This window comes from Esox lucius, chromosome 7, assembly GCF_011004845.1.
Source record: "Esox lucius isolate fEsoLuc1 chromosome 7, fEsoLuc1.pri, whole genome shotgun sequence".
In the NCBI taxonomy this organism is placed as follows: Eukaryota; Metazoa; Chordata; class Actinopteri; order Esociformes; family Esocidae; genus Esox; species Esox lucius.
The window spans coordinates 41,549,644-41,573,312 of NC_047575.1; the positions used below are offsets into that span (position 1 = coordinate 41,549,644).

At 43.0% G+C, this 23,669-nt stretch overlaps 1 protein-coding gene across 4 annotated transcripts in view; it reads right to left on the reverse strand.

The window, feature by feature from the left end:
- Nucleotides 1–472: 472 nt before the first annotated feature.
- Nucleotides 473–23,669, reverse strand: part of rxfp2a (relaxin family peptide receptor 2a) — a 77,145-nt gene continuing 53,948 nt past the window's right edge. For 3 of the 4 annotated variants that reach the window (XM_010904254.5, XM_020047745.3, XM_020047747.3), the window contains 14 exons: nt 22,401–22,472; nt 19,755–19,826; nt 19,267–19,338; nt 18,920–18,991; nt 18,710–18,781; nt 12,961–13,190; nt 9,975–10,120; nt 6,840–6,935; nt 6,485–6,653; nt 5,355–5,441; nt 4,876–5,007; nt 4,679–4,776; nt 3,898–4,070; nt 473–3,594 (listed from right to left, as the gene is read on the reverse strand). In XM_010904254.5, coding sequence (XP_010902556.2) covers nt 3,483–3,594; nt 3,898–4,070; nt 4,679–4,776; nt 4,876–5,007; nt 5,355–5,441; nt 6,485–6,653; nt 6,840–6,935; nt 9,975–10,120; nt 12,961–13,190; nt 18,710–18,781; nt 18,920–18,991; nt 19,267–19,338; nt 19,755–19,826; nt 22,401–22,472 — 1,603 coding nt within the window. In that variant the 3' untranslated portion in view covers nt 473–3,482. Of the gene's footprint in view, nt 3,595–3,897; nt 4,071–4,678; nt 4,777–4,875; nt 5,008–5,354; nt 5,442–6,484; nt 6,654–6,839; nt 6,936–9,974; nt 10,121–12,960; nt 13,191–18,709; nt 18,782–18,919; nt 18,992–19,266; nt 19,339–19,754; nt 19,827–22,400; nt 22,473–23,669 lie in introns of those variants that run through there. The other variant, XM_020047748.2, reaches the window with a different exon arrangement.

Below are 23,669 nucleotides of genomic sequence, written 5' to 3' on the forward strand. Positions count from 1 at the left end.
CTGCATGCCAAAGCTGCAACACTGACATTCTGTGTGCCAAAGCTGCAATACTGATCTGCTGCATGCTAAAGCCGCAACACTGAACTTCTGCATGCCAAAGCTGCAACACTGACCTTCTGCATGCCAAAGCTAAAGCTGCAACACTGACCTTCTGCGTGTTAGTCTTCAATGCACTCCAGACATCTACATTTTCAACTGGACCTGGGTACTCTTTTTCTGTGTACAAATGCTCTTATTGTGCATTTCTCCACACAAAAACCACACAAACAAACCGACAGACTCTTGTTCTTGTACACCTTCAGGCGAGGGGTTCCAACCACACCTTGGATTCTCTTGAGGTGTTCAATCTCAGCCTCGATCAACACTGTGGAGATGTAACGGTTTGAAAACCAGCTTTTTACTCCCGCATGTGTCACCCTCACTCCCACCTGTGCCTCCTTTTATACGCTACACAAAAACACAGACATTTTAATTTGTTTTATTTGTTGTGGACAGATCCTCTCGTACCATAGATGCATTTCAGATAGACAGTAACCATGTATACTGTATGAATACATACGGAGCAACACATCCCCACTGTTTCTTCAATACCCACACACTCATGTAATCAGTCCCATTAATAAACTTTACACCTTATCGATATAATGTACATACATTTTAATCCCACGAATGCAATCATTCAAATCTCTCCTTCCAGTGTCCATCCATTTACACAAATAGTACAGTCTACGACAAGTGTCAGTTTAAGCAGCTGGAAATAGAAGCAGGAAACATCTGACTAACAGTTGGGGCGCATCCCAAAGCACACCCGGTTCTCTAGTGCACTATTTTAACCACGGTCCAGTAGTGAATATGGGGTCACAGTGAATAAGGAGACAAAGTGAACAGACAGGGTGCCATAGAAAAGAGGGTGGCATAGTGAAAAGATAGTCATAGAATAGACAGGGTGCCATGGTGAATAGTGTTAAAGGCTATCAGTTAAAAGGGTGTCATAGTGAAAAGACAGTCATAGAATAGACAGGGTGCCATGGTGAATAGTGTTAAAGGCTATCAGTTAAAAGGGTGTCATAGTGAAAAGACAGTCATAGAATAGACAGGGTGCCATGGTGAATAGTGTTAAAGGCTATCAGTTAAAAGGGTGTCATAGTGAAAAGACAGTCATAGAATAGACAGGGTGCCATGGTGAATAGTGTTAAAGGCTATCAGTTAAAAGGGTGTCATAGTGAAAAGACAGTCATAGAATAGACAGGGTGCCATGGTGAATAGTGTTAAAGGCTATCAGTTAAAAGGGTGTCATAGTGAAAAGACAGTCATAAAATAGACAGGGTGCCATGGTGAATAGTGTTAAAGGCTATCAGTTAAAAGGGTGTCATAGTGAATAGATTGCCATAATGAATAGGGTGTAAAATGGTTTCATAGCTAATAGGGTGTTGTAGTCAATAGTGTTACAGGGTGTCAGGGTTAATGGGGTGTTACAGGGTGTCATAATTAAAAGTGTTACAGGGTGCCATAGTTAAAAGAGTGTTACAGGGTGCCATAGTTAAAAGAGTGTTACAGGGTGTCATAGTTAACAGGGTGTCATCATTAATATAGTAACATACAGTGTCATTGTTAATAGTGTGTTATAGTGTTATATCTAATAGGGTGTTAGAGTGTTATAGCTATAGGGTGTTATAGAGTATCAGCTTACAGGAAGGAGTGGTGAATAGGGTGTCATAGTTAATAGTGTGTTATAGTTAAAAGGATGTTGTAGAGTGTTGTAGTTAACAGTGTGTTATATATTTGTAGAGCTATTGGTGTGTTACAGAGTGTCAAAGTTAATATAGCGTTATGGAGTGTTATAATTTATAGGGTGTTATAAATTGTTATAGTTAATAGGGTGTTATAGTGTGTCATAGCGTGTTATTCAGTGTCATAGGGTGCCATTTTAAATTACTAATAGCAGGCAGAAAAGCATGGACAGAACCTTAATAATGGGCTCAGTGAAACTAAGTGCTGAATAAAATCATTACTGTCGGTTTGCCAGAGGTCTCCCAAGTACAGTTGTTGTTTATGTCATATATTACGGTGTGTTATAGTCGTGGATTGTGTTGTTGATATCTTGTGAGATGAAAACCTTATTTTTGCCAGGATTCAACCACTGGGGATTTTAAACGAGCGTTCCTTTCTAGGTCAGTGAAGATCCCATTGACGGAGCTCATTGCCTTTTGGCTGAAATGTACTTTTACAATCGGAAGTGCTATAAACCTGCTATAAGATTCAATCCTGACCCAATGGCTCTTGTTGAGGGGAGTCCTACATGGACAAAAACAGTGGCAGCAACTCCATGAAAGTTTAAGACACAGAGACACTGGGGTCATAAGAAACTCACAAAGAAAAGTACAAAAACAACGTTCTAAAAAACACCACATTCCCTGGTTAAGACAGGAGAGCAGAATTCACAGAGAGCAACCAGGCGTGTATGTCCAGGCCAGGTAAGCGGACGCCATTTCATGTGCTGTACAGATGGCCACACCCACAGCAGGGAGGAGGGGCTACAACTGGAACAGAGTATTTACAGAGCCACACACGCTGACCAAGTGCCCAGCTACGATGGAGACGCGTCGTACATTAGGAGAGTCGGGGCACATCTCAAATGCGGACCGCTGTTCCAATTCTACAAGTTTACAGTTACTGTTTAAATATTCCCCAGGGCAGTGTTCCATGACGAGCTAATATGGCCGCCGTAGAATGACAAAGGACCAGAATCGGCCCTGCTCTCCGAACACTGGGGCCCGTACACAGAACCATGTGACGGAATGGAGAGGAAACGGCAGTGCGAAACGGGGCGTCCTATGTGGTCCACGCGGAGTGCCTCCTTGCAGCGGTGCTACGCTGCATCGGGCTTCTGCCCTGGGGTCCCAGGGGTCAATACAAACAGGGAGGACCCATGGGCGATATGTAGACAGACGTGTCCTCGCCCCCCAGGGAACCACGTCTGGGCCACATGCAACCGTCTCCACCCCGCAGTTGTATTCTGTTGACTGGAGCCAAACACGCCGCGCCACCACGCGGAGGCAGCAGTCAGCGACTCAGCACACAGGCGAGGAAGTGGCTTCACACAGACCAAGTACAAACTAACAAAGAGACGTTGAGGATGATGCCATAATGTAAAACACGTCATCCGGTCTCCCTGTACCCGCCCCCCTTCCAAACAGGCGTGTCTCACGCATCGTCTGTGTTCCTGTCGGAGACGCTGCACGGAAAAACGGCCTGAGCTTGTCCCGTACAGTGAGGTGCGTTAGGTTCAACAACACATGTCAATTGTCCCCAAAAGGCAATTTCAGGGTTTGTCTATTTGCAGCAGTAATAACTGTCTTTGTCCTCTTCAGAGCAGCACAGATCTTAGCGGTTAATTCATTATAACCATCAGGAAAATGTATATTGAACGTGTTTGAGGAAGGGTACAGCCAGCTTATAGAGTGTTTCGTCAGGACGTCTCATCAGAGTTTAAAGCACAACATCTTCATATGCAGCAGTCCTCTGATCCTCTTCCATGGGGCTGCCGAGAGGTGTTCGAGATGAGTGGAGCTACAGACGGTGTTATTCCCCGGGCTGAGATGGAGAGGACAGATTGAGAGTGGAAGAGATTGAAGATGCCTTAATGTCTTAGGCAGTGAGATGTGTGTGTTTGTGTGTGTCTCAGGGGGGTATCCCGTTCCCCTCTCCCCCCATTTCTATCCACAGTCCTCTCCTAACTCACGCATGTCAAGGCCCCATCGCTCTCAGTGTGATTCTGGGCAAGCTGGTTATAATTTGGTCCTCTCTCATGCTTCCATGCTTCCGTCTGACTCCTCCCTCCCTCCTTGCCTCACTTCCTCTCCCCACCGTCTCTCCCCTCTCTCTCCACTCCCTCACCCGTAGCGTGGGTCCATGTTGGTGAGGGATATCCGGGCTGGAGTCGGCAGGAAGGCTGTGGGGTGAAAACGCGGGTTTCGGGAGGCCTCTATGTACATGGTGGAGCTGGTGACGCTCTTCCGGTCCTTCTGCAGGGTGGACCTCCTCTGCCAGCGGCAAAGTAGCATCTCCACCTGATAATGTTCAACACGAGCAGAAACACACGTAAACGCATGTAAACGCACGTAAACGCACGTAAACCCATGTAAATGCACGTAAACCCAGGTAAATGCACGTAAACCCATGTAAACGGACGTAAGCGCATGTAAACGCGCGTAAACCCATGTAAACGCGCGTAAACCCATGTAAACGCGCGTAAACCCATGTAAACGCGCGTAAACTCATGTAAACGCACGTAAACCCATGTAAACGCACGTAAATGCACGTAAACCCATGTAAACGCACGTAAACCCATGTAAACGCACGTAAATGCAAGTAAACCCATGCAAACGCACGTAAACCCATGTAAACGCACGTAAACCCATGTAAACGCATGTAAATGCAAGTAAACCCATGCAAACGCACGTAAACACAAAATGTAAAGATCACTGTGTCGGATGAACGGTCGGGTCGACAGTGTACTAAATAATGGGCTCTATATAACATGCCTGACACAGATCTCATTTGAAGTGGGTTTAAAATCCTTTATGGGGGGATATTTTAAAGGTTGAAATTACAGAATTTCGGACCATTCCCCCATATAACTAAAGCCCAGCATGTGTTGGTCCACTGCAGCCACTACCTGTTCTCTGAAGAAGCTGGTCGTCACAGTGTACAGGATGGGATTCAGGGCACTGTTAATGGGCAAGATGAAGATCACCACCCAGGAGGAGATGGTGCCTGGAGGCGGCGAGGAAGGTGAGAATTAGACGTGTAGATTAAGGGTGCGTATATGTTTCAGAGTGTGTTTCCGCAGACTGTGTGTGTGTCTCTCCTCACCCGGTATCTCGACCTGCAGCAGGGACAGTATTTTGACCAGGAAGATGGGTAACCAGCAGAGGGCGTCAGAGAACACGATGAAGAAGAATCTGTTGGCTACGGCCACATCCTTATGCAGTCTGCTGCGGAGGTCTGAAACAGAAGAACCTGTTAGCCATGTCCAGATATTCATTTAGCCAGCAACAGAAGTCTGTAACAGAAGAACCTGTTAGACATGTCCAGATATTAATTTAGCCAGCAGCAGAAGTCTGTAACAGAAGAACCTGTTAGCTACTTGCACATATTTATTTTGCCAGTAGCAGAGATCTGTAACGGAAGAAAGTGTTAGCTACGACCTCATTTATGCTGAATTTATCGAGTTCAGAATGAAAATAATAAAAGGAAACATGTGTAGTCTGTTAAAGCTTAAGCTGTACTCTGTAATTCAAACAGCAACAAAGGCCCATGTTTTGGTGAACAGCTGAGATATGCATCTTTACCTGTAGTGTTTAGACCAGTCTTGTAGATGGAGAAGAACATGGAGGAGTAGGAGAACACGATCACTAGAAACGCTACCAGGTTCAGACCTACATAGACACACAAACACACCAACACCCACTACATGTAAACACAATCATGAGGAATGCTACCAGGTTCAGACCTACATAGACACACAAACACACCAACACCCACTACATGTAAACACAATCATGAGGAATGCTACCAGGTTCAGACCTACATAGACACACAAACACACCAACACTCACTACATGTAAACACAATCATGAGGAATGCTACCAGGTTCAGACCTACATAGACACACAAACACACCAACACTCACTACATGTAAACACAATCATGATGAATGCTACCAGGTTCAGACCTACATAGACACACAAACACACCAACACTCACTACATGTAAACACAATCATGAGGAATGCTACCAGGTTCAGACCTACACAGACACACAAACACACCAACACTCACTACATGTAAACACAATCATGAGGAATGCTACCAGGTTCAGACCTACATAGACACACAAACACACCAACACTCACTACATGTAAACATAATCATGAGGAATGCTACCAGGTTCAGACGTACATAGACACACAAACACACCAACACCCACTACATGTAAACACAATCATGAGGAATGCTACCAGGTTCAGATCTAGGGAGAGATGCCTGATTGGTAAATGATCTCCATTGAAGGGCTTCCCAGCTCAACTCTGGTTCTGTTGTCCTGTAGGACTAATCCAGACCTGGGACATCCGGTGAACCAGACAGAAATAGAGGCAGCCCACAGAAGTGAAGTGATTCTCCCCCTTCAACTCTTTGTTTGATTAATAAACGTATTGGGCTGGGATTAGTCTAAACTAACAGGGATTACATTATAACTAGTTGATTCATACAAACGAATAGCTTCAGCCTTCAACACAGTGTGCTTCACTGTCTTTCACTTAGGAAGAGTTCAACTTCACGCCCCCAGCTTATGCCGAAAATTACCCCAAAACCTTGTGGGGACCCATTTGTGTGGGGATTTCAGGTGCCCATACACACACACACACACACACACACACACACACATAGACGTAGGTCGCACAAACACACACACGTCGTACCCAGGAATATCCCAATAGAGTATCCCTCAGCGGTTGAGCTCTCCTTTCGATCTGAGTGCAGGGGGAAGCAGACCCCATTGCGACCATAGTAGTTCCCAAACAGGTCCTCGTTCAGCAGAGGAATCACTGCGATAGTGAAACCCAGCAGCCAGATAGACACCAGCACCACCTAGTGGGGAGAAACGATGAAGGTCTGTCCTCCTAATGTCACCTGGCCACTTCAGCAGGCTTCAGTGGCGTCACAGCATGTGTTGTGATAATGTATTCTGACAATACATGCTGCTATAGATTATTACCTGCCTATGACCTGTTATGTCAGTTCTAAGGAGGTTTAAGGAAACTTTGTTTGACTCACAATGGTGTGCAATTTGCCAGGCCTCAGATGGCTGAAGGGGAATACGATGACCAGAAACTTCTCCAGCGTCAGATAGGTAAGCAGCAGAACGGACACCTGGAACACAGCGTTACAATGATGTGGTCTTTCTTTGTTCACTTCAGTTTCTGTTTCTCGCCCTTTTTAATTTATGTCTCTCTCCCTCCCTCTATCTCTCCCTGTCTTTCTTTCTTTGGTCAGAAAGGTTAGCAGCAAAATGGACACATGGAAGAAACCTTGAAAAGATGAGCTAAATACGTTGAATTAAATAAAACAAAAAGGTAATTATATTATACTATGAAAAAAGGCAATTATAACATCCTTTCGGTTATTCTGTGCTTGATTAATGATTCAAGGGTATCAACAAAATGATATATTCCTCAAGAGTCAAACTTATTGTCCCCCTTGTATTTAATACTATGTGCATTGTGCACTTTCCTATATTTCTTATGAGATAGGAGAAGACATTCCAGGGGAGGTCAGACCATTCCTCTACACAATCTTTCCAGAGGCTTGAGGTCCTTCAGTCTGTGTCTTTGGACTGTCACTCTTTAATTCAAGACACAGATTTTCAACAGTATTCATTAGGGACACTTCATTTATAAATTAAGATGTTTAGTTTTGTGGATTCCCCGGAATAATTAATGAACAATATTGTTTCCATCTCTCTCTCTGTCTTTCTCTGCCTTACTCTCTCTCTGTCTCTATCTGTCTCGCTGTCTCTCTCTGTCTGTCTGTCTGTCTGTCTCTCTCTGTCTCTGTCTGTCTGTCTGTCTCTCTCTGTTGCTGTGCTGGATTGAATTACATTTAGAAGTTACAGCGTGACAGAAATTTAAAGACAATGTTCCAGTGCAAGCGGAGAATGCTTTCACTAATGACCGAAGTATTCCTGGGCTTCCTTTTGATGGTCCAATAATAATATTTCTATATTTGTCAAGTTAATCATTTTTCACCCCCCACATGAACAAGATGAATAGCTCTGACCACTGAATGGTTTTAATAGCTACAGAAAGACTTTGTCTGTCTTATGAAAAGGCACCAGGCCTTCAGGGAAAATCTTTCGGTAAACTAGTGTAGGTGTCTTACGTCCAGTGAGTCTAGGCTGTTCTTGCATGAGCATTTCATATCCTTAACGTCTGTCAGAGTACCAACTCACAAGTACTGTGGAGTTCCTGCATCTCAATGCATATGTATTTCAGGCCAAGCGAGGTACTGCTTTTTGCCCATGACAGATGGCCCCACCAACTGGTGTTCCTCCAATCCCCAAATGTCTTAAAATAGTAAATGACGCATATCTTGACTAACTGTTAATTACCATTGCATTTACCTCTTGTTGATGCAATCCAATACATGTCTGATTCACTCCTTCTTTCACTCTTAGTGTCCCTCTTGGTCTCTCATTCTTTCTTTGTCTCTGTCAATCTCTTTTCTCTGTCTGTTTTTCTCTCTGTCCCACATTCTGTATGGTCGGTCTGTGTCATTGTTTCTCTCTCTATCACACTCTCTCCTCTCTAGCTCTCTCTTCGTTTCTTTCTCATCAATCTTCAATTAAAAAGCATTGCTGGCTTGGGAAACATAAACCAAAATCCAAGGATGAGCTTATTCTGTTATTTGTGTTTTATTCATGTTTTCTATTGCTTCAAAACATAATTGAAAAATGATCGGACATAATTCTCAAAGGATTTTGACAATGTTGTAAATAAAATCAGTGGCTTTTCAGTAGCTAAGTGTACGTAGCTTTTCGTGCGTACACTAAATCTGCAGTAGTCTATTTTGCTCCATAACCACCAACATGGTCAAAACGTACGTTGCAGAAATGTTTGATAAAAAAATAAAATGTTTGATTTTAATTTAAATTCTTTGTGGTTCTGTTTGATCTGAGGGAAATATGTGTACATTCATGTGTGCAACATCCAGTTCTTTATATCACTCAGGTACTCTGCCAGTACTTGTTGTTTTGATCAAGGCAACATTACAAGTTTGTGTTTCTTTGGTTGGTGGGTCAAACAGTTCTCTTTTGGTTTTCTCATGATCTCCAGGAAGCTTTTCTCCAGGTTCATCTCTTTCTATCAGGGTTGAACGGTTTGAGAATAGCTTTTCTTTAGATGGGTCTCTGTTTCGGTGTCTGACCCTCTCCTTCTCCTTTTCTCACTCACTGTTTCTGACTCTCTGTCACAAATGTTCTCTCTCTTCCTCTCGTTGTCTGTCCATATCTCTCTGTTTGTCTCTCTGTTTGTCTCTCTGTTTGTCTCTCTGTCTCTGCCTCTACCTCTTTCTTAATACCTCTTTCTCTTTCTCTCTCCCCAACCCTCGCTCTGGAGAACTGATACCTGGAGATACAACCTTCCAAAACGTTAACACAAGAACGTCACAGTTTCCAGGATGTGTTTTCATGCTCTCCGGGCAAGTATGTGTCCATGCCAAATGGTTCGGCGTGACAATGTCTGACAATGAGTTGGCATGGTATCAGAAACAGGAGCTAACTCAAGTCCTTGGAACAGCGTGAGCCTCTGGACTTCTTCCGGGGAAAGTGTTAGAAATTCATCAGAATGGGAATCGGCCCAAATCAGGGGCCAAAATAGCATCCTATGTAGCTCCCACTGCTTCTGGCCAGAGCCCCCTGCTGCGTAGGGTAAAAGCAAGCCATTGAAGAAACAAGTTCTCAGACATTTATTGGGAGAGGAAATATATTCAGAACTTTGAGAGTTGGCCTGGAGTCAGGACATGACGTCCTGGCAGGCTCACATGAAGAACTGAGAAATACTAACACTTCATTTACGTCTGGAAATCGACCCTCCAGAAATTAATCCGCAGAGGATTGTCTGTTTATGGGTGTGTGAGGAAACGGAAAATGCGTTCGTTTGCAAAGAAGGTTCAAACAAGAGCAGGCTTTTGCATTTAACCCGACCCCCCTTCCACACTGTAGAGGTACGGTTTACTGCCTTGGCCAGAGATTTCTCAGCTCGGGTGTCCTATATAGCAACCTTTCAGTTACTGGTCAGGTTGTCTAAACACCTGGCTACCTGGCGCAATACCTGTCTGTGTGTGTGTGTGTGTTTATGCACCTGTGAATGTGTGTTACGTGTGGGTGTGTGTGTGCGAGTTACAGCGCCTCACCTCTGAGGAGAGCATCGCCAGGAAGCCAATGGTTCGACACTCCATGCTCTCCATCCACAGGAGGGCGTTGCGATTGTACTCCCCTCGGAACTTCACATCGAACACCCCGACAAAGAACAGGTACACGCCCATCAGACAGTCCGCACCTGGGGGAGGGGGGGCGGTCGTATTTGACCACGATCATTGGGAATGGGTTCATTGCCGCTGTTAAAGACAGTCAAAAGTACAGGGGCTAATGGCACTGAATCGGGGATATTTACTGTCTACATTTCACGACAGGGGCCTGGGAATGGCATTGTTAAAGACTACTTTCCATTGACATCATGTTATTGACTGTACAGCAGACAGGTGGTATTATAGTCATTAGCAGCTATGCTAACATCAGCTAGCTCAGATTTGCCTCAGTCTTAACCAGCTAGCCTACGTTATGCTATCTGAAGTGATTCTGGCGACATCAATAACAGGTTTGCCCCCCTTATTATTTGTCATAAGAGACAGTTATGTGTTTTCAAACCCCATGCACTTTCGATCCACTGAGGAAAACACTGTCCTAAAATGCGGCTCAATTCAGGAACCCCTCCTCCCTTCCATCCAAAGTCCCATGCATAGTGTTATTATTGATGGTTCGTGTTATCTTGTTATTTTCTTATTTATATATTATTATTCCTGTTACTTTTTTGTAACTTTTAACTGCACTGTCGGGAGTAGGAAAACCAATTTCATTACCATTTCATTGCCATAACGTGTTATTGCAAATGACAAATAAACCTTTTGAACTTGAACTTTGAACTTTTTTTCTGACAGAATGTGCTACCTATGAGCAAATGGTTCTGTAGCAATGGAGAGAAAGTACACTGTCGCTGGAGGACAGGTGTGATTGGTGGAGAGGGCTCCTCGTTGAGTTGATAGGAACAGTGGGAGCAGTGTACAACCCCCTGGTGTCCTCCATGACACTGCATCTGTTGTACCTGGCTGGCGTTTGCTGCTGGTTTTAATGCTCTTGTAGCCACACGCTGTTTCCTCTGTCATTTCATATTAGGGGTCTCATGTGTGCAAGTCTGATGGCCGCTATGTTTGTCGGCAGCTTGATTATCTGTGTGTGTGTACACGTGTCTGTGCGTTTGTGTGTGCGTGTTTGGGTGTGTGTGAGTGTGTGTATGCGTGAGGAATGGACCCAGTTTACCAGCTTGTTTATTTGTCTGTTATATCTGCCCCGTGTTAATTTGACAAGCTGTTGGGCTGTCAAGCTGACATAAACACTTATGGTGAAAGGCATCACTCCGCATGGACAACTAGCAACGTGTCTCACACAGTAGGAGCAGAGTGTCTGTGTCTGTGTTTGTATGTGTATGTGTGTATGCGTGTGTGTGTTTGTATGTGTGTTTGTCTGTGTATGTGTATGTGTGTTTGTATGTGTATTTGTCTGTGTATGTGTATGTGTGTTTGTCTGTGTATGTGTATGTGTGTTGGTGAGTATGTGTTTGTGTATGTGTATGTGTGTTTGTATGTGTATGTGTATTTGTCTGTGTATGTGTATGTGTATTTGTCTGTGTATGTGTATGTGTATTTGTTTGTGTTTGTGTATGTGTGTGTGTGTGGGTGTGTGTGTGCATCTTTGAACAAGGAACAGGGCTCTAATTGTAGGGGAACGACTAGAATGGAATCTTTAGGATAAATAGAAAATAATGAGGAAAGAAAGAAACACAGAGGAAAAGAGGCTGCTGGTGGTAGAGAAATATATATATATATATAGAGCAGGAAGAGATGGAGGTGAAGAGATGGAGGTGAAGAGATGGAGGTGCACTGATGAAGGAGAAAGTCCACAATGGGCTGACTAGAGGGCTGGGTAACATTCAAGGGGGTTAGGTAGCAGCTGGGTGCAGTTAAAATGTGATTGAGACTTAGGAAACGCTTCTGTAGAGCTATGGGTATGGTAATATTGTCCACAGGGTCGGACGGACCATCTGGCATCTTGGAGAAATGCAAGGTGGGCTTGTCCATTTAAAACCTCCGGGGCTTATTCATTCATTGTGTTATTCTCATTATCTGACTAACAATGTGGATCTCCATGAAGACGAGAACATGTTGCCTTTTGTAGGGGCCTCAAGGAACAACATTTTCTTTTGTTTTAGAAAGGTGAAAAGCATTTTTGGCCCCGGGTGACATTGATGGGACAGATGTTATGAAGAGTTGATTGGTTTAGGTGAATAGAAAACATTTTGTAGTATGTTGGCTCACTGAATCTCATTAATATCTGCCTGAGGATTAAATGAGGCATTTGGTTTGTCAAACGCTTCACATCAACTTTAAATATGCCCTACAGAATGGACTACACAATGGCCCATTACAACAGGAACTGACGCATCACTTTTCAGAGAGGCCCAAAACTGAATTTAAAAGGTGTGAAAATGACCTTAAAACCAAGCAGGTGGCTGTCTTATTGCTTCTGAGCTGAAAATAATTCCAGTTCATTCCTACTTCTGAAATTAACACATTTTGTCAACATCCAGCAAGGGATCCCAACACTTGTAACACTTTCGTTGTATCCTTCATAATGGAGAGGGTTTGGAAAGACCTGGCCATCTGGAAGTTCAGAACGATGAATTAGAACTGGTGGAGAGATGGAGGGAGGAACTGAGGAGAGAGGGAGGGAGGAACTGAGGAGAGAGGGAGGGAGGAACTGAGGAGAGAGGGAGGGAGGTACTGAGGAGAGAGGGAGGGAGGGATTGGTGGAGAGAGGGAGGGAGGGACTGAGGAGAGAGGGAGGGACTGGTGGAGAGAGGGAGGGACTGGTGGAGAGAGGGAGGGACTGGTGGAGAGAGGGAGGGAGGGACTGAGGAGAGAGGGAGGGAGGGACTGGTGGAGAGAGGGAGGGAGGAACTGAGGAGAGAGGGAGGGAGGAACTGAGGAGATAGCTTTACGCAGCGGTGATAGCTTTACGCATTCAGTCATATATTTGAATGTGTGCAGACGAAATGGAACTCACAGCAGAGGACTTTAATACAGGCAGCGTGCAGGTTGTTCTCTGCCCTGATCAGGGACCTCATGCCGATGACGAAGAGGTTCCCGAAGCATGTGATGAAGGCCATGACCCACACAGAGACCCTGAGCACCACATTGGCCAGCAGGTCCTCGACGGAAGAGATACCATCTGTGTTGGGTTTACACGTTCTCACGTGGGGCGCATACGAACAGTACTGGAATGTTTTGAAGTAGCTAGGGGGGGGTTGGAGAAAAGCGGAAAGAAGAGAATAGACGTACAGTTAATTTAAATTGTTATTTCCAAACACAAAAATACCTGTTTAAATAATAAATAATAAAATCTGCACATTTTCTTATCAATTTCATCAGGCCATAACTTTTCTGTATGTGCTGGAGAACATTTGGACTTGGTGAATATAACAGATAACTTTTGGACCTGGTGAAATCTATATACCAAATAATGTTTGGACCAGGTGAAATGAATGTACCACATAACATTTGGACCTGGTGAAAGGAATGTACCACATAACATTTGGACCTGGTGAAAGGAATGTACCAGATAATGTTTAGATATTTGGCTCTACTCCTTAAATATACAGGGGGTGGACAATATGTTAACATTAAGGACCTAATAAGTTGTAGGGCCACACTTTGACTTCGGAATAGCTGAAATCCTTTCTGGAATGCTGTGATACAAGTCCAGAACTGTATATAGTGAGATATTGCACCATTTTTACAAGAAGAAAGGCCTAAAGTTCCTTGAGGGATGAAAGATGTGGAAATCCACTCTGCGCTCCAGAACTTCCCATAAATGATCAATGATGTTCAGATTGGAGAGTCCATGGAAGACATTTGACGTCATCCTCTTGTCCATAAAACCCCTCTTGAATTTATTTTGCAGTGAGGATAACATTTGGACCTGGTAAAATATACTAAGGGCAAAGTGAAAGCTTATTACCTTCTAGCCAGGTCTTGGCGTGATGGACAGGGATGATTTACAGGGATGATTCATAGGTTTGGTGGACAAGGATGATGAATAGGAATGATGGATACAGATGGTGGATAGAGATGAATGGTAAGGGACGATTAATCATGTAACAGACAGGGATGGTGGAAAGGGATGATGGAATTACTTTTAAAATACAGACTTCAGTTCAATTTCTAAAACATTTTTAGGCCCTGGATTTTTCCCTGTTACTTTTTTCCCTCCGTCCCTACACTGTTTAACAATGGGTAGTCAGTCAGTCAGTCACTCAGTCAGTCAGTGAGTCAGTCAGTCAGGCTCTCATCCAATCACTGTGACTGTCATGTTTTTGGCCAGGTGCAGCCTGGAAGGAGGTGAAGGAGGCCCGTGAAGGAGATAAAGGAGGAGGAAACCAAAGAGGGCGGTGAAGGTGAACAGTGAAGGAGGTAAAGGACACTTGAGAAGAAGGTGAAGCAAGCCTGTGAAGAAGCTGAAGGACACAAATTAAGGTGGTGAAGACCAGTGAAGGAGGTGAACGAAAGCAATTAATGACCATTTATGGAGCTGAATGAGACCAGAGAAGGAGGTGGAGGTGGCCAGTGAAGGAGGTGAAGGAAATTAAGAATGTAAAGTATGTGATGGACCAGTGAAGGAGGAGAAGGAGACTGGTGAAGAAGGGGAAGGAGACCAGTGAAGGACATTAGTGATGATGTGAAGGAGACCTGTGAAGGACCAGTGAAGGACACTAGCAATGACGTGAAGGAGACCAGTGAAGGACACTAGTAATGAAGTGAAGGAGACCATTGAAGGACCAGTGAAGGAAACTAGTAATGAAGTGAAGGAGACCATTGAAGGACCAGTGAAGGAAACTAGTAATGAAGTGAAGGAGACCAGTGAAGGACACTAGTAATGAAGTGAAGGAGACCATTGAAGGACCAGTGAAGGAAACTAGTAATGAAGTGAAGGAGACCATTGAAGGACCAGTGAAGGAAACTAGTAATGAAGTGAAGGAGACCATTGAAGGACCAGTGAAGGAAACTAGTAATGAAGTGAAGGAGACCATTGAAGGACCAGTGAAGTGTCCTGCCAATAATATAACAGCTGAATAGCCTCAGTGTTAATATAAAACTTGACACAAATATGTCGGACATGCTATGTTCCGTTAAAGTTCTCAAACTCTTTTAACAGATGTCCCTATCAGTGGCTGTGTTGTTATAATGATGATGAGCAGGGTAAGTTAAAACTCTGTGCAGTGTGTGTGTGTGTGTGTGTGTGTGTGCACAGCTCCGCAGATGTGAGACTCTCTGCAACGTATTGTAATGTTTTCTCCATCTGCTAGGAGGTGTTGGAGAGGAATGCTGTTATGGAAAGACCAGAGACGAACCAGAGCCCCGAGGTCCCATAAACAGGTGATTCATCACCGGGCCACCAACCACTTTCAGGCATACCGGTCCCGACATCGGCAAAGGTGTTCTGGCAGCTCCCGTGCCGGAAAAAGGAATACTGCAGATTCGTTTTGCAATAGAGGTGTCAAACAGAGCAAGAGTAGAACAGTCCAGTAAGTGTTATTTTTTACTCGATCCATCCATGTTTGGTGCATATTTAGCCTGATACACTGCACCTTTTTCTTTCCTTTCCAAAAAAGTCAAAAGGGAAGGTTTTGAGTGAGAAGGGTTAAAATTAAGAGACCCTGCAAATTGAATCATTCTGTTCCTCAATCAAAACTTTCCTTTTCAACTTTTTTGAAAAGGAAAGAAAAAGGTGCAGTGGTTTCTTATTTTTTTCCGGAGCTGTATTTACGGCTTTTGTGAGGGACATACTGAAATCAGTATTTTTTTTGTATTATAGACCAATACCGTGATGAGCTACATGCTTCATTCAGTTAGAGGTGAGACTGTAATTTCCTGTAATAGCTTTTTCTTCTGCTGGTTCTCAAGTCATTTTATTGGATAATGGTATTTTGCATGTTTCTTTTTTTTACTATTAACAGGTCTGTACTTGGGACTAAAAGATCAGAGATTTAGATAAAAAAAAAGATTATTCACATAAAATCTGTGTTTAGGTTGACTGTCACATGAGAGATATATCGAAGTCACTCCAAACTGGAAAGAAGAAACGTGCAGAAAGTTCTGTGCAAACTCCTTTTTATAACTTTGCGTCGGCCATTAGTCATTGATCTTCTCATCGATCCACTGCTGGCTGGGCTTTCCAGGTCAACAAATAGCTGGAGAATATAATGTGCTAAAGATTCAGCTGTCAGCATCTGAATTGCAAAGGTAGTTCTGGAAGCCTTCACAATGGTCTTTCTCTGGGGCAACTTCAAGGATTCTTCCCAGGATATTCAATCGTCCAAAAAAGGATGGCAAAGTCATTCTCAAAAATATAGAAGAATGACGTTATTACTGTTGAACAGGAACATGAAGGTTATGGACCTAGGTATATGTCGTCCACCTGGGATGCCAGGATATTTTCAATACTTCTACATGAATGAGGCATATCATTACACAGTGTATTCACATTGGTGTAATTTACATATTACAAGTCACATGCATTTACAGTATCTTACAGTATAAATATTGTTGAATCAAGTCGAGCTTTGCAGGGACTACATCATCTCCCATGATGACATGCTTCCTGTTGACAACTCGTGCACACAATAGTTTGATCGCTACTCATTTTGCTATGTAAATGCTGATAGAATTGAGTGGACAAATACACAAACTCGAATAGTAAGAACAGTAAAAATGTGTTTGAAACTGGAGGAAGACATGTTTGCTTCTGCATGTGTCTAATTGAATCCATAACAAGAAACACTAGAAGCATAGAACACTGGACTCGCTGCTCCTATAAAGGGACATGAGAGCTCATCCAGCTTGGTTAAAGCAAATCACAAAGCCCCCTAGTGGTTCAATAACAAGAAACCAGTCAAGCGTAGTTCAGCCGGCCCGCAATAGAAAGAGTTGCCATCTCGAGATTCAAACCCAGGTCGCCCAAGTGAAAGGCTGTGTCGTTAAAATCTACACCACGGAGCTGTACATTTGCCAGTATAGCCTCTTGTCTCTATCCTGAACAAATCCTCTTTTGCCACTGGCCGTTTTAATAGTTAATTGGCCATTTGTGAATTATATTGATACAGTTAAACTGACTAACGTTTCTTACTAAGTTTACCTCCACCACAAACAGCGGCTGTGTATGCTGTTTGCCACTGGCCATTTTAACAGGTATCTACTAACTTACTGGAACAGTCATAAGAATTGAGCAATTGCTAGCGAGTCTGCCAAAGCTAAATCATTTCATGGCATGAGAACGTATGTTTTTCTTTCATGGCAAAACAATATACTTTTTTCTTTCATTCATGAATGACATTTATACAATAACTATCAATAAAGGCGATGATAACTAACGTTTTCATCAAGTGAAAAGAAGAGAGAATCGTGGAATCTACCAGAAATAATTCATAAATGTCGTTGTTCTAAACAGATTCAAACTTAGGTCTTCCACATGAGAGGCACTGTCTTTAACCACTATGCCACGGCACTACACGTTTCAGCAGTCACTAGACTCCATTGTGGATTGTGTTAAACTGACTAAAGTTACTTATTAAGTTTACCTCCACCATAGCGTCTATGAACTGTATTGCTTTTGCCACTGGCTGTTTTAACAGCTTATTAGCCAGTAATAGGCTTACCGGTATCTGCTAACTTCCTAGGAATAATCATAAGAATTGAGCAATTGCTAGCGAGACTGAAGATGAACTTTTCCATGCCAGAAACATTCGCAATATAACCGTATACAGTTTAAGTTAAGGCTTACTATAACGTAACTACTGTATTTTGTAGCCAGCAAATGTGTTTGCCTATCCTGACCCAAAATGCATACACAAATGCGTACTTCTAAAATCCACCTGAAACAGTCGCAATATAACCATAAATTGTTTATTTCAGGCTTACGATAATATAGATAGTGAAGGTTTTAGCCAGCGAAGTTTTCGTCTATATGGAATAATTAACAATGCGTACTTCGACTCGCCTGCGAGGAGATACGACATCGGGACCTATAGTTTACAGTCAGTCAGTCAGTGAGTGAGTGACTGCAAAAACTAGTAGAGTTTCAAAGCCAGGACAAAATGATCTTTGGCTGATTTGCCAAAGAGAGTAATTCTTTTTGGGAGATTAGGCTGAAAGTGGAAACGGTATTTATTATCCATATGGTGGTTCTCTAAAGAATTCAACCCTTTGGACTTCTCCACATTTTATGCTTCAAAATGATTTAGTCAGAGGTTTTTGATATTGACTGACACAAAAACATCCATAATGACAAAGGGGAAAAATGTAATCTGCAAATTGTTGTAAATTAACATAAAATCTAAGATAATAGATTGCGTAAGTGTTTGCCTCTTTTTCTATGACACATCTGAATGAGCTGTGGTGGAAAAAAAAATCTTTAGAAGTCACCAATTAGTTGGAATCCACATGTCTCTGGGAGGTTCCACAGTAGACTGGAACAATTCCTAACAAAATCTACATCAAGAAGACAAAGTTACTTTCAAAGCAAATCTTGAGTAAGATACTTCAAAAGCACCAATCAGGGGTAGGAAATAAGAACATTTCCAAGACACTGAATATCCCCCAGAGCACTGTAAACTCCATTAAACAAATACGGGGGAAATTATGGCATAGCTCTGCTTAGTTTCTTTTAAATTTCCTATTGTTCCAGGTTCAGTTTCTTGCTATGAGAAACCAGCTCCAGTGAAAACCTGTGTGTGATCATGCTACAGGCAGGTACTTACATGTGGGAGAGGTTCTCCATGGGAAGAAACATCTTGGTCTGGATATCAGGAATCTCAATCCCCTCCAGACCCCTGCAGAAAACACCACATCCGGTAATAAAGAGGCAGTGCAGTTACAAAGACTTGTCACCCCCCCCCCCCGCCCCAAATAATGGTCAATTTTGTGCAAAAGCTGTTTTCAAGAGATTGTCTGGTATGCTTGCTACTTACAGGGACTGAAGCTGAGTCAGGTGATCAAAGTGACCCGGGTGGATGTGGAACATGGGATTGTGGGATATATTCCTGTGACGACGCAAACAAAAACCAAAACAAAAGCATTTGTAAACAAGTCATCCCGTTTGACAGGCACCTACAGGGCCTACAAAGAACGATGGACTGGTTTCAGATCTATTCGTCCGAGTCCACGGCACATCTAGCTGAGTGGAAGAGTAGGCCTCATGCCACAGCACCTCTGAGACTGAGCTGTGGTTTCTCAATGGCATTCAACCAGTGGGGCCTGGACTACGGCAGAGGATGCATAGGGTGCAATTTGGGACGTTGCAGCCGGTGGGACTCACAGTTTGACAAGAGACCTTAAGCTCTGGAAAGTGTTGTTGGGGAGCTCAGTAATCCGGTTGTTGGAAAGGTCTCTGAATGGCAGAGGGCGGGAAGAAACAAAACATGTGAATACAGTAAATGTGGCAGTTGTTCACAGGACATTGTTGAGCTACGTGTTAGACCGACCTAGGGAACGCTCTCCTTTCCTAACAAACGGACACGTCAGAATGACGTCTGTGCTCAGAGCAGGTGCAGTGACCAATCAAAACGACTGATTGGATGTTACTGTATATGCTACCGTTGCACTCTTTAAATGACCCGGATGAACATGCTCCATTTCATATAAGCCTTGGTAAAATGTTCCGTTATTTTCAGTGACCAACGATCTTTGTCTGTACTGTTTTGAACTCTTCTCTGAAGTCACTCTCTTAACCTGACCTTAAAGAGACAGCGTGCAATCTTCATGGTAAATATAAGCAAAAAGGACAACAGAGCAGAAGAAACTCACAATTCTTCTAGAACAACCAGAGACTGGAATGTGTTCTCAGGAAGGGTCTTGATCTTGTTGTCCATCAGAAGCCTGTGTCAAGAACAGTTCAATGACATAGATGAGTCAAAAACCCTTTCTATGCCATTTTCTCTCTCTCTCTTTCTAGCACACACACACACACACACACACACAGACCCTTAACTCATACAAATGGCAGATTTGATTTTATATTATGTATCTATCTTTATTTACAATGGCTAAATGTGTAGATTAGGTTGAATTAAGTTAATGAGAAAACACAGAAGTATTGGTATTGACTAGAATGTGCTTATTTTTCATTCCATTTGACTGGGAATTATGTAATTATAAATCTGTCCCTCTATTGGGTCTTCTGAAGGCAGACTAAAATGAGATGATCTTATAGGGGTTTTTAAAGAAACTAAGATGTGTTGATCATCTGCGGTTTTAAATACAGACTGACTGTTTTGTCTGCTTGCACAAGTATATGCTTTTGCTAATTGATTAGTTTATTTTAATACATTTTTTAGTTTATTTGTCATCTACAGATCAATATACCATCAAATGTATTTATTTGACGGTATAGCTTGGTTTTTGGTTATTGCACAACACAGTCTTCAAAGACAAAGGACCACTGGTGTTGAGCGGGTAGAATTCAGTGTAGCTGTCAGCTGAGGACATGAAAGGTGTCAATTTCTCAAACAAAATACTCTGATGTACTTGATGATCCTCTCGTTAAGTTGGATAACTGGGATCTCCACATCTTTCTCTCCTTGTCAGAACCAGTTGTCCTTTGTCTTTGAGGACAGCAGTGTTGTAGTAACATACCTTTGTATGATATTTTCAGTTTTTGGGAAATTTCAAGCACTGCACAGCCTTCATTCCCCAAAACAATGATTGACAGACAAGTTTATTTTTCTTTGTTGCAATTTTGACCAAATATGAACCTTAAGACATGCCAGTCTCTTGCATACTGTGGCAACTCAAAAATAAACACAAAGACAATGTCAAGCTTCATTAAACAAATTAATTAGCTGTGTTTGATTTAATGGGAAGTGATTTTCTAGTACCAAATTAGCACTTTAGCATGATGACTCAAGGATACGTTGTTGGAGTGATGGCTGCTGGAAATGGGGCCTGTCTAGATTTGATCAACAATGTATTTTTCAAATAGTGATGATGCTGTTTATTACATCAGTAACATCTTGACTATACTTTGTGATCAGCTCAATGCCACTTGGACAAAAGTGGTAAACAAAAGTACCAATTCACATTTGTTTGAGAACACGGGGCAGGTTTTGCTGACAAAATCACAAACGCGTGTTGCAGACACTGAGGTGTCAGAAGGCTGCCTATACAAACATTAACCAATGTCTGGCCCTTCTGGATGCCAGGGACTCCCAGACAACTGACGAGTTCGACAGACAGCGTTGTGTGCGAAGGTCGGCACCACCAATCAAACACAACGCTACACGATAGACTGCATTAAGGGGTTTCAGTGGCGATGCTGGCACATTCATGCGCAACGCATCACCATAACAAGTACTGACATAAAGGTGACCAGGACCATTTTGTGTTGAGAGGGCAGGCAGGATTTATTTCTATAAAGAAAGGAATATCTCTTGCTACTTCACCTTCTCAGCCAACCTGTGCAAGTTGTGTAGCAGAACCGACCAGGGTAGTAATTTTCAAATCATTCAATTCTAGGTTTTGGGACATTCAGAATAGCATACGCTCAGTTTGACATATTGATTATAACACTAATATACCACAAGTACATTGCGTCGTATCAAATTGTTACTCTCTACAGAGAGACAAGGGAGGAATATGAAAGAGAGAGAGTCAATGGAGAGAGAGAGCAGAGAGAAAAGATAAAGCAGAAAAAAGGAGGGAGGAAGATGAAAGGGAGAGAAGATGAAGGAGAGAGAGAGGCTGTAGAGGCCCTCGTATCAGACCTGGTTCATCATGAGGCCTTCAAGTATTAAACACCCAGACAGACAGGGACTCCAAACATAATGTTCTACTGATGTTCCCTTTGAGTGTTTACTGAGAGTTTGTTGCTGGTTTTGAAACCATGCCCTTCAGGATCCCAACACATAAAATGCTAACAAACCAACCTTGTTGAAAGACTGTGTCAAAACAGGGACACAACTTAACATTGTGTGTGCGGATTGCCCTTTGAGATAAGAATTTATATCAGCAAACCATCAAATGGATAGGAATACGCCAAGATTTCCTTTGAGATACTTGTTTAATGTTGTTGTAAAGAGATGTCTGGAGGATATTGAATCAGAACGGGATATCTTAACAAACTGTGGTTTTCTTTAAGAGCTTCTAATATCAACAGAAGGAAAGAAAAACGTCTAGGTTCAAGTAAACGGCCGATTGAAACCCAGATATACAGACGGATAGGCAACCCTCGCTGTGCCAACTTAGGCAATAACTAAACTAATTATTGAAACAGATTGAGCGGTCAGTTGGGCTTCCTAGTTGGGTCCCAGCCTATAGTACCCTTATATTCCAGGAACCTTTAGCTCCTGTCAGGTGGTTTTGGCAGCAGACAATTGTTTCCTGGCAATGTCTTCTGAGACACGCACACACACACACACACAGACAGACAGACAGACAGCAGTCCTTTGAACTTACAGTACTGTGAGCTTGTTACAGGTCATTAGAGTGGAGTAGTTGATGGTTAAGACCTGGTTCCTCTCTAAGTCCCTGGAGAGAAGACAGGGTTAGCGAACAGAAGTGGAGAGCGAAGGAACGTTGGTGTCTACTCGTATGTCACACACACACACACATACACACACACAAACACACACACACACACACACATGGTCAAGCTGACCCCTGGACAACACTATCTTCTTTGTTCGCAGCATCTTATGGTTTTGTGTTTTGTGTATGTGTGTGAATGTGTATGTGTGTGCATGTGTATGTGTGCATGTGTGTGCAAATGATTGTGTGTGTGTGTGTGTGTGTGTGTGTATCTGATACCGGTCTACGTGTACAGTACTTGTGGGAACCAGATGTCCCCACAAAAATAGCTAAATAAATCATTTTTTTTGTCCGTTCCTTAATATAATAATTTTAAGCGTTGGACTCAGCGGATCAATGTGTAACTGTCTAGTCCAAAGCTATGTGCAATTGTATATAGACCTACATACAATAAGGATTTTATCCAAGATTTCTCAGACTTCCTATCTTCTATTGTACCTACTTCTGATGATCTTCTGATTATTTGAGATTTTAATATTCATGTTTGCTGTCCATCCAAGCCTATGGCACAAGTTGCTGTCCAACTTGTGAACTCATTTAACCTCATTCAGTCTGTTATGGAATCTACTCACCAGCGCAGTCATACACTAGATCTTATTTTATCATTCGCCTTTCCAATTTGCAATGTTGAGATGGATGACATTTATTTGTCTGATCATAAACCTGTTGTTTTTAATGCCACCCATGCCTACTCCCAAAGCATAAACTGCCAGGACACTTCTCTCGCTCTATTAATCTTTCCACTGCCAAAATGTTCTCAGATGCTTACAAGGCTTCTCGTCTCACCAGCAGTATGGAGGCTCCCTCCTCTAGCCTGAGCAAAGAGGGGTTAGTCCTCCTCTAGCCTGAGCAAAGAGGGGTTAGTCCTCCTCTAGCCTGAGCAAAGAGGGGTTAGTCCTCCTCTAGCCTGAGCACAGAGGGGTTAGTCCTCCTGAAGCCTGAGCACAGAGGGGTTAGTCCTCCTCTAGCCTGAGCAAAGAGGGGTTAGTCCTCCTCTAGCCTGAGCAAAGAGGGGTTAGTCCTCCTCTAGCCTGAGCACAGAGGGGTTAGTCCTCCTCTAGCCTGAGCAAAGAGGGGTTAGTCCTCCTCTAGCCTGAGCAAAGAGGGGTTAGTCCTCCTCTAGCCTGAGCACAGATG